This window comes from Periplaneta americana, chromosome 10 (genome assembly GCF_040183065.1).
Source record: "Periplaneta americana isolate PAMFEO1 chromosome 10, P.americana_PAMFEO1_priV1, whole genome shotgun sequence".
Taxonomy (NCBI): domain Eukaryota; kingdom Metazoa; phylum Arthropoda; class Insecta; order Blattodea; family Blattidae; genus Periplaneta; species Periplaneta americana.
In genome coordinates, this window is record NC_091126.1 from 32,722,176 (window position 1) to 32,738,096 (window position 15,921).

General features: G+C 35.1%; 1 protein-coding gene across 3 annotated transcripts; it reads right to left on the bottom strand.

The window, feature by feature from the left end:
* Positions 1-229: 229 nt before the first annotated feature.
* On the bottom strand, positions 230-15,890 carry LOC138707569 (carbohydrate sulfotransferase 11). Of its 3 annotated transcripts, none has more exons than XM_069837154.1 (4): positions 15,635-15,890; positions 15,165-15,321; positions 12,197-12,423; positions 230-12,092 (listed from the first exon to the last, which is right to left on the bottom strand). In XM_069837154.1, the coding sequence occupies exons 2-4, from the start codon at positions 15,271-15,273 to the stop codon at positions 11,412-11,414; spliced, it is 1,017 nt and encodes a 338-aa protein (XP_069693255.1). In that variant the 5' UTR covers positions 15,274-15,321; positions 15,635-15,890; the 3' UTR covers positions 230-11,411. The 3 variants fall into 3 exon arrangements, with proteins under 3 accessions (XP_069693255.1, XP_069693256.1, XP_069693257.1); XM_069837155.1 differs by having other exon boundaries at positions 15,688-15,870; XM_069837156.1 differs by lacking the exons at positions 15,165-15,321; positions 15,635-15,890 and adding an exon at positions 14,931-15,020.
* Positions 15,891-15,921: the final 31 nt, after the last annotated feature.

Below are 15,921 nucleotides of genomic sequence, written 5' to 3' on the forward strand. Positions count from 1 at the left end.
AATTATTTTCAATTAATATTTAATTTAAATTACAGTAACACCCCGATAAGATGCTGTTCAAGGGACTGGGTGTAAAACGCGTAATAACCGGGACTGCGTATTAGGCGGGTGTACTAATTTTGACTTATATACAGTATCTATTAGCATTTTTCTTTATTGAAATACATGATTCATGAAAGGTAACACAGTATTACTCCATTATGTAATTACTCTACTGTACGTCAAAGGCATTTACAATATGTACTGTACTTAATTCTTTCGAAAAAAAAAAAAAGCCATTTATAGTTGTTTGTCATGTGCGTGTTCTCCAAGTCCTCATGTTTACCACACTTCAGTTTCTGCGATTACATCCTCCTGACGTCGCAGCTGTAGTGGTTGAGTCGCGATTTTTATTATCGTTCTTAATGTCGATGATGAGATTCCTAATGAATAAGAGAGTTGTTTCTGACTAAGTGTACTGTTCTCATTGTACTTTCGTAAGATTTCCAATTTTTCTAACACAGAAAAGGCTTTTCGTTTAACACTCATTGTAATCACATTCACAGACACTTCAATACACAAAAGGATAACAAAGTGCCCAGCAAAAATTTCCAGAATTTTATTACGGCTGAGTGGGAATGTTGTTTGAGAGAGAGAGGGTTAGCAAGAGGGTGAGGTATTGTAACTGTATGTAGGCTTTAACCGCGCAGGTAAGGAGTCGAATAAGAGAGCGTAACAAGAGGGTGGGGTATACTAAGGTATGAAGTACGAAGGTTTAAATGCGCAGGTAAAGGGTGAATACCAATACTTTTCAAGTTAATAGCACAAGTGAGTTCAATGACCAAGATGTTTCATTGCATTGCTGAAAATTACATCGAAAATATTTCACAAAAATAACGTATTATGCGGGACTTGAGCGCAACAAATGGGGTATTTTATAAAGGCGTTATATGTGAAATGTGCAGGGACCGGACAAAAAAAAGTGTATTACATGGGATAGCGTAATAAGCGGGTGCGTCTTATCGAGGTTTTACTGTAGTTTAATACTTTCAATATATATAATAATGCCCATAACTGTTTATAAACGAGGTTATGTCAATTCAAACTAAATAATTAAAATGTATAATTTTGTAATGTAATACACTTCTAACCTTAGAGCTGAAATTGATTATCCACATTTTTTCACAAATATTTTACTTTAGAGTTGACTAGCTATTCAAACATGTATTGTATAGTTATTATAACGAATCAAAAGTTTGTAAAACAGTGCTATAATTCGATTTCTTTTAAACAAAAGTACTACTAATTAGTACACTGACGAATAAAATTTTTTACCCAAGAAATATCTGGTCTGAAAGAATGAAATAATTCTTTCATGCATTTTCTCTATTTTTGCAAGTGAAATCTTCGACATAGTTTAATTCTTTTCTTTATTCTTTATGAATATTGAGAATTCATGCTGCATCTCCGAAGTGTGATTGTTTGGAATAAATCTCCCAAAATACAGTGTTAATGTGAAAATAAACCTGTAATAACCCCTGTCTCCTGTCTTAGAAGAAAAATGGAGATATGTTTTATATTAGTGACTTTATATTCAACAAAACATTTTGTACATCTTGATTACACAACTTTTAATAATGTATCACTTCGGAATATGTATGATAAGTCTTTCTTGTGTTAAATTTTAACGTACCTTGTTAACATGTTTCGAGCTATTTTGGGTCATCTTCAGAACTCGTCGTTATTGGAACGACCAGTTCTGAAGATGACCCAAAATAGGTCGAAACATGTTAAAAAGGTACGATAAAATTTAACACAAGAAAGACTTATACATATTCCGAAGACATTTTGATTTCTGCCTTTATAGATCAGTCACAGTCCTTAAATAAAATTACAAATGAAACTGAATTTTCATACATCATATTCTGTAATTTACTAATATCATTGCCATCATTAACAAAGGAATGATCAGTGAGCTCGTATTAAAACCTACCTTGAAATTTCGTTGACAGAATCTGCACCTTATAGAAAGCCCATACACCAAAACTTGATCGCAAATTAAAAGTGCAAGTTCCCGATATCGAGACAGCAATCCCTATTAAAACACTAGGGGAAAAGCATGGAGTTTAATGCTGCGTTTGTATGCCCTGTACAGGTGCCTCGTAGTATCACAGAACAACCCGTCTCTCCTCACCACTGCTGATGAGAGGTGCCCAATTGCTGTTGCATGGCAGCTTTATCAGGCGATATTGCAGCTTCAATCTCAGGACCGTGCAGTTTTTTTGTGTGTGGCATTCTTATAAGACGTCCCTTCTGTCAGCGAAATTTCAAGACAGGTTTCTATATGAGCTCAACGATGGTTCCCGTGTAAGATTAATCTGTAGCAATTAAGCATATATTTAATAAAGCATAACTATTCCAGATACTTCGAGTTCACCACTAGGCATACGGGACTCTTAGTTGTAGGACACAATCTCTCTGTTGGAATTCCATCATTATTAGCTGTGACCAACAAACTCCAAACATTTGTGAACCGTTGTTTACACAACATATTAGGGGTATGGTGGCCGAACGTGATTTCCAATACATTACTTCGGAAGAAGACGCAACAGAAGGCCAGTGATCTGGAGATAAACGTAAGAAAATGGTGCTGGATTGGACACATCCTGAGATGCCCAGAAGGGAACATTGCTAAAGAAGCACTCGAATGGAATCCCCAGGGGAGCAAGAGAAGACGTAGACCAAGGATAACGTGGTGGCGGTCTGTTCAAGAAGAAGCCCAAAATCTAGGGAAGAGCTGGAGAGAAGTGATGACCCTGGCCGCAAACAGGTCAAAATGGCGCTCTTTTGTTGTGGCCCTATGCTCCCCATAATGAGACAAAGAACATTGTATGTATGTATGTATGTATGTATGTATGTACAGAGCGTTCGCCTACGGGTGGGCCCAGGAAAGCGGCCTGCCTGCGGTGTCGCTTGCGGGAATCGTCTCTCCGTAAGCTTCCGCTTTCTATACTATACTCTGTAGGGTTTTAATTTTAAAAGTTTAGCAGTAGTAAAGACTGATGTTTTTGAAACACTAATTTCCTGTGAAACACGTCTTAGAGATTTATTAGGAGAGCATGTAAATTATGCACTGATTTCATCAATTTTTTCTCCCGTCAGTACTCTTTGTTTTTGCTTAGGAATTGTAGCATTTATCGACCCTGTTGTCCTTCATTTGTTAACAAGACGTCTAACAGTTTCTCTACCCTGAATTGGAGCACCTGGATATTCCACTTCAAATTGCCTACGCACCTCTCTACATGACTCTGTTTTCACATATGCATCATACATAAAAACTCTCTATTCAAGCGTGAATTTTGCGTTTTGCATTGTTAACAAATTTTACATACACGCTGAATATTTAAGCAACTGTGTCAAGGAACTGCACTGTACGTGTTAAATACTGCAACATCTGGCTCACAACTGATAACTTGTCGACCTTGATGTCCTTGATTGTCGAGCATGTCTCAACAACTGCGCACACAAAGCGGCGTATCAGTACATGCCGCTTTCCTGGCCTCACCCGTAGGCGAACGCTCTGTATAACAGGCCAAGTGTCATTGTTGATCAATGCAAGAGCAAAACAACTAGTGCAAACTCTCAGTCTCATTGTCAAAATGAGGTGCGGTATTACTGCTTGACCTGAAAACGAAACTAATGTCCCATCCCCTTTCCATTTGAGAAGGGAATTGAGGAGTACCATTTGGATGTAAAATTATTATTTGTTTGTGGAGTGTAACGTTATAGTATCTTCGAAATGCAATAATGGAGCAAATTATCAATAACACAGATCTTGCACCATAGTTAAGTAAATGAAGGAGTTTGTACACTTTTTTTTATATGACGAGAGGCTGCTGAGAGCAAGGATTGTGCTGTGTTAGGAATGTCATGGCATTCCTTCACCTGGTACCAAAACAGAATCATATATTCGAGGAATTTTCTTGTAAGAGAAGGCATAGAAATTTTCACAATCTGTATACAAGAGCATGTGATTACAAAAACAGACACCACCTGATCATGTGCTCTTGATCATTAATAGTTTTTCGCAAACTCTCGTAAACTCTCATAGAATCTCCTGAAGATTACTACATTAGCGAGAGTACAGTAGCTGACTAGTTCAGCTATTTTTGCAAGGTATGCATGATCTCCATGATTTGCAGGACACCTGACAAGAAACCATTCAGTCCACATCACTGATTCAGCAATCAACGTGCAACAACACACAACTATTTCACCTGTCATTAATAAAAGAGCTGCGCTGACGAACCCTTCAGCACTGTCTATCTAGGGGCAGCATTCAATTGGGGGGGGGGGGGAATTAGCAACTTTGTGAATATTTACAGCAGCAAAACTGCACAAACAGTACATCTGCTAGCACATCGTGGGATCAGCACATGCCTACTAAAAACTCAGAACTTCGTGCATGAGTAATGTCAGCCTTTGTCAAAGTAGAGCTGACTTACAAGTACTTCAATAGAGACGTAGATTTAAAGAGTTCTGAGCCAATACTATCAATGCTTCAAGAAACAATTAAAAATTGAAGACTGGATATAAAAAAGGCTGTAAATGCCAATATCGTACGTCCCCTGGCAAAATGCACTAAGAAAAATTATAAGTCCTATTGTAATTTTATTTAGGCCCTATAATTGTTTTTTTGAAAGATGGGACATGACAGGAGCGTTGCGATCGGAAAAACAACTGAATGTCATATAGCGTGGTAGGCCTGTTGCTAAGGTAACAACGGTTGAGTTGCCAAACTTACAGTTTCCATATGGCGAGTGCTACATTTATTGTGCACACAATGTTAGCATTGGCACGTTTCTTCTTTGATTCTGTCGATTTTTGTATTGTTTTCTTACCTTCTCGTCAATTGTCAATTAATGTTTTAACGTCAGCCATTTTGACGACAATTGCTAGCTACCATCAGCTGGCAGCATGTTCGTCCATATTGGCAACATGGCACTGTAGTTCCAAGCTCGGCCGCTTAATTGTCATGTCCCATCTTTCAAAAAAACAAGTATAGCTTCTCCCATAGATGTGCAAAACGTATTATTATATTATTAGTCACACAAGAAAGATCTGTTTTCTACGGTTTCTCTCTTTGGCACTTACAGCCTTGTTTATATCCAGTCTTCGATTTAGAAAGAGGAATATATTTTTCAATTCTGAGGTCACAAACACAAAACATACAGGACACAGTCACACACAACTTCATTACAGTTTTCATCACTACAAAGAACATGTTCATTGACTGTTTTGCTTACAACTGCAGCTTGTATGTTATATGAATACAGACTTTTTTTCAAGACTTCATCTTTATAATGCACAAAACTGGCTTGTTTATATAAAAAATAAAAGCATTTGTGACGTATTATTATTTACATGGCACTATGATCAGTTGAAAAAAAAAACAAAAATTATAAGAAAAGCAATATAAAATTATGAATCTCATAATGATAATAAAAATAGTAATATATTGCACACACATATATGCACATTCTTTAATCAATGTATATTTTTATGCTTTATGGTAGGCAAATTGATACCCAAATATGGAAACAAGTATTTCTATAGAAATGTGTACGTATACAACAGACAACTATTTCACCTGTCATTTTTCTGTAATTTCAGCTAATTCTTGAACATATTTATTTTGTCATAAGATTTAAAAGTTAATATATACATATTTAAAAAAAAAGACATGTTAATCATGCAATAAAATGAAGCACATGTTGATAAGACTTATTGCAGCAGTAAATTTGCAATATATAAAGTAGATAATTAACAATATAAAAAAATCATAACAATTTACTTTTATTTAAAATACTAGTCACAGTTTCCATGTCAAGTGTAAGCATTCATTTTCACAAATGCATATACAAATTAGTTATTTAGTACCAACTGTACTGAGAAAAGCATGTCAGATCATATTTAATATCTGAGAATTTAACTAGAAATTCATTACAAAGAAAAAGGAGGCTAGTGCACTGTTATCCCAAAGGATATAGCAATAAATTTTCACCAGAGACCCCAAGTTCAGGTAGAATTTGCAGTGGAAAAAGATGCTGGTGAAGCAGGTTTTCTCGGAATAATCCCATTACCTCCATAGTAATTTCAAAACCATCCTTGTCACTAGAGAACTATTACTGCTTAATATCTGTCGGAAACAAATTTCGTTCTTATTTTGAAAAACGGCTTGATCTGGAATAAGCTTTCTGGAGTTTCCCAGATGTGATTATGAAATATTGCACCGTGAAGCTATGGTGACTTCATTGAAATCACCAAGAAAAATGTGAGTGTAAACCAAGTGCATTTATAAGATGCAGTGTTTGTCGACAATTATTTATTTTTTTTTTCATATTTCCATGATACCTATCATTCAACAAAATGTAGAAAGTAATATTTGTAAAATGAAGAATCTGAAATATTATCAATGTAAAATATAAATAAAATACAGGAATTAGTTATTTATTGGTAAAGTGCAACATAAAATTATCATTCAATAATAGAGTATTTCTTTTTTTCTTTTACTTTCTATAATATATTATTTTCATGTCATACAAATATTAAAACCTCTGATTGATGTTCTGACTGATATGTACATCTATTATCAGGCAGTACATCTCACTTGACAATATGTGTCAGACAAAGAAATATTGTTTGTATACATACAAAGTCTGATTAGTGTAATATGTTGCTAATCAACGATGTATATAATGGAGGGGAAAAAGGAACTAGCCACCTCACCTCATTATCTCCTGGCTTAGACGTCTCATGAATAATATCTTATTGGTGTCACTTATGAAGTTAAAACCTGTCTTCGGACTATTGAATAAACAAAAAACAACGTATATTAAGAAATGTTTTTACACAACTTACACTTTTCCGTTCTTGTATTTTAAGAATTCTTATTATGATAATGTCATTTATTCGTGCTGCTGACATTTGTATGTAATCACAGGATACCATCTATCCAAGATAATACAATGATAAAATAAATATAAGAATAAAAATGCTGACAAAATATGTCAACTATAAAAGAATACAGTGAAAGGAAAGGACGAGAAGCAAATGAAGGAAAAAAGGGGAGACAAGTGTATTTGACCCACCAACCTTACAATTACTAGCCTAAGATGCTATGCACTTCGCTATGGAACTCTTTGAAGTCGTGGCTCCTTATGTAACAACTTATGTGTACAAGAAACTTTAAAACTAAAATCTCAAAAATTAAAACCCATTCAACAGGGTTTTCGGGTGAATATTGCTTTTCCATTTATCTAAATTTACCGTACCTCATGAAATTTCAACAAAATCGATGTCTGGAACAATGTACACTTTTCTTTTTCTAGATTACCAGAATAACTTGTGAGAAACAAAGATAACAAGTGCCCTATGCAAGTAATTCCTGTTATCAGAAAGTTTTTGCTTGCAGTTTTCTTCAAAATTTTAAAATACTGTAATTTTTGCAAATCTGTCCGTATATGAGAAACAATAAAAAACTGTTGTACAGTAAAACAAGAAACATACATTTAAATCTTATGATCACCACAAAAGAAAATCTCACTCATATCAACTGTCCAAATGAGTACAATATTCCCCTCAGTAAGGACTGGGTGAGTTCTGTGTTGCCTTATTATCTAAGGCCTTGATTTCAGTCAGTGCACACAATATGAAGCCATAATGCAAAGGTTCTCAAACTTTTGCATAATGTAGTGAATTAAAAATTCTTAATCTAATGAGTGGAAAAGGAACTGACCACCCTACTCCATTATCTCCTGGCCTAGTTGCCTCATAAATGATGCCCTGTTGGTATTTGGACAAATGAGGGGTTGGAAAGCAATGGTGGATCAGTCATACAGAATAGCTGTACGTAATGATCCCAACAGTAGGTTTTTTCCTTTCTCTCCTTCCTTCCACCTGAAGACGAAGGGAGAACTACCCTTCGAAACGTGTCTTAATTTTTTGATTGTGATAACCAGCAATGGAAAAAAAGTCCAAACCCCTCACCTAAACATGTATTTGGACAGTTGACTAAACAACAACAATATTAAACTGTAGTTGTAGCTCTTGCATTATCAATTGAAAACACGTTTATACAAAGTTGTCTTTGGCGTGAAAAATGAAACTCGGCTTTTTAGACTTAGATACCCTAAGTATGTTAATGGAATTGTCAATATTGTCTTAAACTGTCAGTTTTGCGAAGCCTAGTTCAATTGAATCGGTCGGAGCTGAAAGGCATTAAGGAAAAATTTGACTTTTTTTTATTATTTAGCATTATGAACTACTTAAGCAAGACCTATTGATAGGCGCAAGAAAGAATTAAGTCAGCCTTCTCCTTGTACAAGACACTGTTGCTACTGGTAACGTGAACGGACAAGGAAAGCATAAGTCATTGACTTACTGCCTTTCAGCGCTGCGCCACACCATGCGGTATTGTGGTATTAATGTTTCAGTGTAATACGAGTCATAAGTGACTATGTTTATTTACCCTATTTTACTATACTTAGCTTGTATTTTGCTGTATCATAAGAGATGTAATTTATTGCATTCGGTTCATTTAATTTTGAAATGGCCAGCAAAAAAAAAAAAAAAAAAAAAAAACTGAAAGAGAATCCCTGTAAGTTCAGCTGCCATAAGTGGCTTTGTATGTTTTATCCTATTGTACTCTACTTAGCTTGTAAGAGAAGTTGTAATTTATTGTATTCTGTTCATTTAATTCTGAAATGTCTACCAACATAAACTGAAGGGAAATCCTTATAAGATCAGCTACCATAAGTGGCTTTGTTTTTTTTTTACCCTACTTTACTCTACTTAGCTTGTATTTTGCTGTATCTTTTTTTTTATTGGGTTATTTTACGACGCTGCATCAACATCTAGGTTATTTAACGTCTGAATGAAATGAAGGTGATAATGCCGGTGAAATGAGTCTGGGATCCAGCACCGAAAGTTACCCAGCATTTGCTCGTATTGGGTTGAGGGAAAACCCCGGAAAAAACCTCAACCAGGTAACTTGCCACGACCGGGATTCGAACCCGGGCCACCTGGTTTCACGGCCAGACGTGCTGACCGTTACTCCACAGGTGTAGACATTTTTTTGCTGTATCATAAGAGAAGTTGTAATTTATTGTATTCTGTTCAATTTAATTTTGAAATGGCTAACAACAAAAACTGAAGGGGAATCTTTGTAAGATCAGCTGTCATAAGTGGCTTTGTATTTTTTACTCAACTTAGCTTGTATATTTTGCTCTATCATTAGAGAAGTTGTAATTTATAACAATCTTTTCATTGAATGTGGGTGGTATTTATGTTACAAATAGATATAACTAAAATATAATGTAATATTAAAATATGCAAAGCATTTATGAAGTGTAAGTAGCAACCACGGAGCTAAAAGCATAAAGTCAATTTTTCTAAATATTTTTTTAAGGTTTATGAAGCACTGAATTTGTCTTTCTATTGTGGCACACATAGGTTAGGGAATTATTTTACAGCTTAACATAAACATTCAATAAATTTACTTTGCTTTCTTCAAGATATAAAAGTTTATCCTTCTCCTGAAAAGTTGCAAAAACTGAATGTTTTTCAGCACCGACCGATTCAATTGCAAGTACTTTAAGTAACAAGTCTGGTTCAATATTAGGTTTGCTATATTTGTTTTGTACTCACAAAAATATACTGGTGCAAATGACAGCAAGAGTTATATTGCAATAAATTAGGAAAATATCATCACTGTAGAAAAAACAATTTTTAAGTTTGAATCAAAATATAAGTCTAACAGTCTTTTTTTCCCTTTTTTTTTTTTACGGACATATTATTATCTGTCACTAAGAAGGGGGTTTTCATCCAATTGTTTATTTCATTGCAGAAAGGAAAATGTTGGATTAATTTTTGTGCAAATTAATCAGGATTTTTTAATATATATATTTCCAATAATATTGGACGAGACTTTGTCACTGTAGCTAGAAAATCAATGAGTGGGAAATGAATCGAATTCTCGTTTGACAACTTGGTGAGACCATTAGTTTCATTTCTTTATTGCTGCTTCAATGTTACTCCCAGCAGTGAACACTGTTACAGTTGGGCCCTGAAGAATGGAATTTACAGGATTTGAAAAGCTACAAATGTCGGATAGATAGGCAAGATATCGATGGTGAAGAATGGAAAACTCCTATGTCAAAAATCGTTAGTTTTCAGGAGAGTGAAAAAGCATTTTCTAAACATGCACATATATCAATCAAATTAATTATAATTAAATTCTTTTTAAAAATTAATAGTTTTGGAAATATGACATGGCACAAGAAATTACCACAACCGATCCGTGATTATTTTATGAATTGTTTGGTATCATAACCCAGAAATAGCAAAATTTGACATAGGAGGTTTCCATTCTTCACCATCGATATGCAAAGTAAGAGAAGTCCTCGCGATTGTAATCCTGTTAAAATGTGTTTCAAGAGTCTGAGATGAACAAAAAATATTCCAATAAGCTGAGAAAAATCAAACAACATGATAAACATAATTAAGTACCATCTGAAAACATCTTTGTCCCACTGGTCCCTTTATCACTCACGAACCTCTTCCAGAGACCACAGGCTGGGAACCTCGATCATAAAGGAAGCTTTTAATTAAGATGCAGAAGTATGTGCTTCTTAATGATAAGGAAATATAATGGACGCATTTCATCGAATTGTTTTTTTTCTAGTTATTTTGTAATTGTTAGTCAGCTGTTGTGTTTACTATGAATTTTAACAATTATTTAATGGTAAAAGATGAAGTAATCCGTAATTCTTATCGTTGTACTAGTAAAAAACTTTGGTGGTGGTGATGGTGGTGGCAGTGGTGGTGGTGGCGGCGGCGGTGATGGTATCACTGCAATAGCAGCTTGTCTAAATGAAGTACAAACGGTGATGGACTCAGAATTCAGACCAAATTCTAACTTTTTTTCTGATGTCACGAGAACCATGCTGACGGAACGAAAATAAGCCTGTAATGAGGGGACGAGAAGTATCTACGAAATGTATTACTAGCAAGAGAAGTTTTATCTGGTAAAGAAAGAAATGGGAAGAACATAAATTAGGAATTAAGCGCATCTATTAATTAATCACATCTTAGCAAAGAGCGGAATATATCACAAAATGTTTAAATAAAAAATCATGAAAAATAAAATGAAACATAAATAGGAGTTATTTACAGAATCAGTTTTAACACATTTCACAACTTGTTATGCAATTACATTTGTGATATCATATGCCTACCATAAAGCAAATGTCAAGATCTTTTATTAAAATTGTAGTAACAAAATATAAAATCCATTAAAAAAACAGTAGGCCGGCCTGAAGAAGTGATGCCTCTGTGGACAACAATACCTGAGAAGAAGAGAGGGAGTTAATTTAACCTGTTTCATAGCCTAAGAATTCTTCCAAATTATAACCAAATAATTTGAAATCCATTTCATAAACATCATAAAGCTGCCTAATAATATCATGATGAAGTGTTCCGAAGTATTTTCGAAGGTTTGATGTAGTGCTCGATGATTTTGGTGCATGAGGAAATGATATTCCAGTTTCTCCCACTTGCTTCAATATGAACTCTGAATCTTGATCCAAAGTCTCATATTTACCAATAATATCATAACTGATGGTACATGGATGGCACAAATCATAAATTGGTTTCCAATGTTCGTTGAATACAATTTCCTTTTGCCCAGTAAGGTATGCAGCAAACTCTTTGAAGGTGACATCATCACCTCGTGTCAGTGACTCATTTGAAGGATTCTGTCGATAGTGCTTAATGATGAGTCTTCCAAATCGTGACTGAAAATATTTTGAGCTTTGGTAATGCTGTTCCAGCTTGTTATGATAAGCTGACAGAAGTCGTTCAAATGGATGACGAACAAAGAGAAATTTTGTGAATGACTGCAAAATATTTTCGATTTCCGTTGATGAATAGTTGCTAAGCCTGGTAATAATATCTTTCCGATGAGCTACACTGGCCGGTATCTTCAAGGGATCACTTGTATTCACCAATCCAGTAAGAATCATGAATACACGCTTCCAGTTAGTACAAGCTACCTGTAGAATATGAAGCAATGTCATCAAAGTTATGCATTAACTTTATGTAAGTGAACAACTCAGGTTATACACATGAATAATGAAGCAAGAGAGAAGTGACGTACCTTAGGTACATAGCAGTAGAGTAGCCTATGTTTCTCATCAACCAACAAGTGATCGAACATATTTTTATCATTTGTAATGTTTGGTGGATGTGTAATGTCTGGAACAAGGCTGCGACACATTTTCTGTAAATGTTCTTGCCGATCCAAATATACCATACGGGTAAGTAAGATCTGGTCAGAATCATTTGCAAACAAATGACGATAGACAAGTGGCTCTAAGGTTCGACCTGCAACAAAAAAAAAAAAAAAAAAAAAAAAAGTTCAATTATAGTCTACATTATACACTATCTACCAAAAAGTAATTGGGCACTGATTTTTGCCCCTTTAGAACCTCGTGGTATCACCTCTTGTTGCTGTAACAGCAGCCACCCCATCAGGCATGTTCTCCACTAGTTTGTGTAGGATATCCACTGGAATGCATCGCCATTCCTCTTGCAATATGGCACTCAGTTGGACAATGGAAGTTGGCCGAATTTCCCGAAACTTCAATCGCCGTCCAATTTGTCTCAAAGGTGCTCAATGGGATTGAGATCAGGACTCTGTGCAGGCCAGTCCAACCGGTGAACATTATTGTCTGCATACCATTGCATAGTAGCCACCGAAACATGGCATCTAACACGTAAAATCCTGGGTGCCCAATTACTTTTTGGTAGATAGTGTATATTAATTTTCATACATTGTCTCTTCTCGAAATGTGGAATCGTATTTCATGCATTATTTTTATAACACGGACCTGGATTTTGTAATGTAAAATCAAGATGTGAAATATGTAAATATTCATGCAACAAAACTTGATTGTGGCGATGGTGATGGTGGTGGTGGTGGTGGTGGTGGTGGTGGTGGTGGTGGTGGTGGTGGTGGTGGTGGTGGTGGTGGTGGTGACAGCAGCAGCAGTAGTAATATTGGTTAAAGAGTTTATAACCAGCAATAGATTTTTTGCACCTGCCACTCAGGCTATAAAAAAGTATTAAAAAAACTTCAACTTATCTAAGACATAACCAAAATCTCAAATCATTATTAGGTGAAATCAGCAATAACAGTTGCTTAAAAAAGACAAGGTTATTTCTGAGTTTGTTGCTTTTAACAAGTTTCACCCCTCCCAATATTCATTCTTAAAATTGCAATAGTGTTTTGCTATTTCGTCTAGTTTCAGTAAATCAGTAGCTATAGTCTTATTAATCGGACAAAAGGTGCTGAATAAATTCCATGCAGTCATGGAAAGAAATCCAGGATATTCAAATTTCATCGCAGTCTACAAGATCCTGAATGAAGAAGAAGATCCTCCTGTAGATATCATTCCAGGAAAGTTCCATCTCTTCAAATTTGCTCCAGCAACACATTGTGACGCAGAGAGGTCATTTTCAGCTTATAAAAGGATACTATTTGATCAGCGACATTCACTGACCCCTCAGAATCTCGAAAAATACTTGGCACTACATTGCGTAACAAAATATGTAATGTAAGAAAAATAATTTCACATTCTTTAGGCACACTATAACTCGATTTAATCATTTTTGCAACCAAAATAATTGAAAAAGATCAATGTCTGGCATATATTAAGTGCTTCAATACCAACCTAATTTAAACCTGTATGTTTCCAATATTACATATTTTTCTAATATTACCCTGTTCCAATACATATTTTGCCTATTTGTGTTACATAAATATGCACATATTTCACACCTTGATAACTTATTACATAAAAATTCTAGCCCTAGTGATGATCTATGGGTAAGGAAAATTTTCGCTTCTCTCTTGGCTGGCTGGCTGGCTTTGGAGGAGGGATCGAGAGGAATGGAAAGAGTAAAGTTCTTTGATGGCAGGATTCTACCAACCTATCCCACGTTTCTAGGAGGCACATCAGGCGTGCTTCCGAACAGGAGCAGCGCATTTCCTCTAAGGTTAGAGCCCAGTTTAGGTGTGTGTATATTAATCGAAAATTAGGGGCTAGAAAATATTGAGAATATGACGTATGTTTATATGACATTTTTTCCGATTAATACACACACACCTAAACTGGGTTCTAACCTTAGGGGAAATGGCGCTGCCCCTGTTCGGAAGTGCGCCCGGCACATCTCACGACCAACCACAGCAACCAACAAGGAATATTCAATAATTTCAAGGGAAAAATTGTTCCAGGGCCGGGCATCGACCCAGGACTTTTGGTTAAACATACCAATGCTCTACCAACTGAGCTACCCGGGAACTCTATCAGACACCGATCCAATTTTTCCTCCATATCCACAGACCTCAAAGTGGGCTGACAACTGTCAAGCAACCAACATCTGAGTGCACACTAACTCTGTGTGACTTAAAATGTGGTTTCCTGTTAACGAAGAGTGACGTATATTATGCAAGATTTGCAAGGAATATTCAGATTTTCCCGCGCTCTAAGTCAGTGTTGCCAATTTAGCGTGGCTAGATCTACTTTTAACAATTTTTCAGCAATAGATTTAATGAAACTCTTTTATTTTAAATTGCTTAAATACAATTTATCGACTTTTTGAAGTCCCTCAGGGACAGGAATAAAATTCCCTCCATTGATAACATGGAAAAGTACTACTTCTGCTTACCCACTCTTTAAATAATCACTTCGACCCTGAAAGTTTATAGTTTCAGTGTAATTGTAAGCAAATGAATGTACTGTCATTATTTTCTATACAAACGTAGGCTATATTGTTTGTTTTTATGTGTTCTAATTTCTGTCTTAATTTCAATTGCAAGTTTAACTTACTCATTATAAATGTATGACTGTTATGCCTTTCATGTCAACTATTGTGCACTGCCCCATAGGATGAGCAATTGTGCTCTTTGGAGCCTTGACTGAAATAGATTTATTATTTATAATTCATTAATTTATACAAAAAACTCAAAACACATTAAAAAAATGAGAGAAGCTATATACTACATAAAAATAAACAACTTTCAATACAGTGATTTTCTTAATTTGTAGTAATAAAATACATACCAGAATCATTCTCCAATTGTGATAAATTACCAACGTAGAAAACCATACTAGTTGTACACAAGATTAGCAGAACAATTAAGATGACCTTCAGCTGCCAAATATTTGCCATGTTTCAAAAGCAACCTTCAGCTTCATTCTTGAGTCAAAATGACCATTCCTAGAAATATTAAAAATTCACCATAATTTATGCACCTTCCAGAAAATCAATATTCAGATTCGTCCGAACAATTTGTTATTAATGTAACTTATTATTAACATATATACAAACGTCTAATAAGACTATCCTACAAGTGTAGGTCAGTAACCCCAATAGTCTGACCTATTGAAAACTTGAATTTTTGACCTACCTCGGTCATCTGCCTAAATGTAATGAAATACAGATATGCAGCAAACAGATACAAAAATAACATGTGACGAAAGTAAATGTAAATATCCTATATATATTTTATTTAGTTATAAGCATTACTCGCCTTAAAATCTGATTACTTCAAGAATGTGAAAATTGATCAAGCTCATATCACACCTGGAATTCATCACTTTAAAATCAAGTTCATCCCCGTTAAAGAGAACTTATTCGAAACTTTAAAAGTATACGCTTCTCTATTCCAAGAACCTGGATCTGACTGAATACACAATGATGGGCCATTCATAGCAAAGGTCACAAGAAAGAAAAACAATTAAAAAAACTAGAATAATAATTGTGTAACAGACAAAAACTCATATGTGACATCACACAAGCAGACTACACTTTACGGAA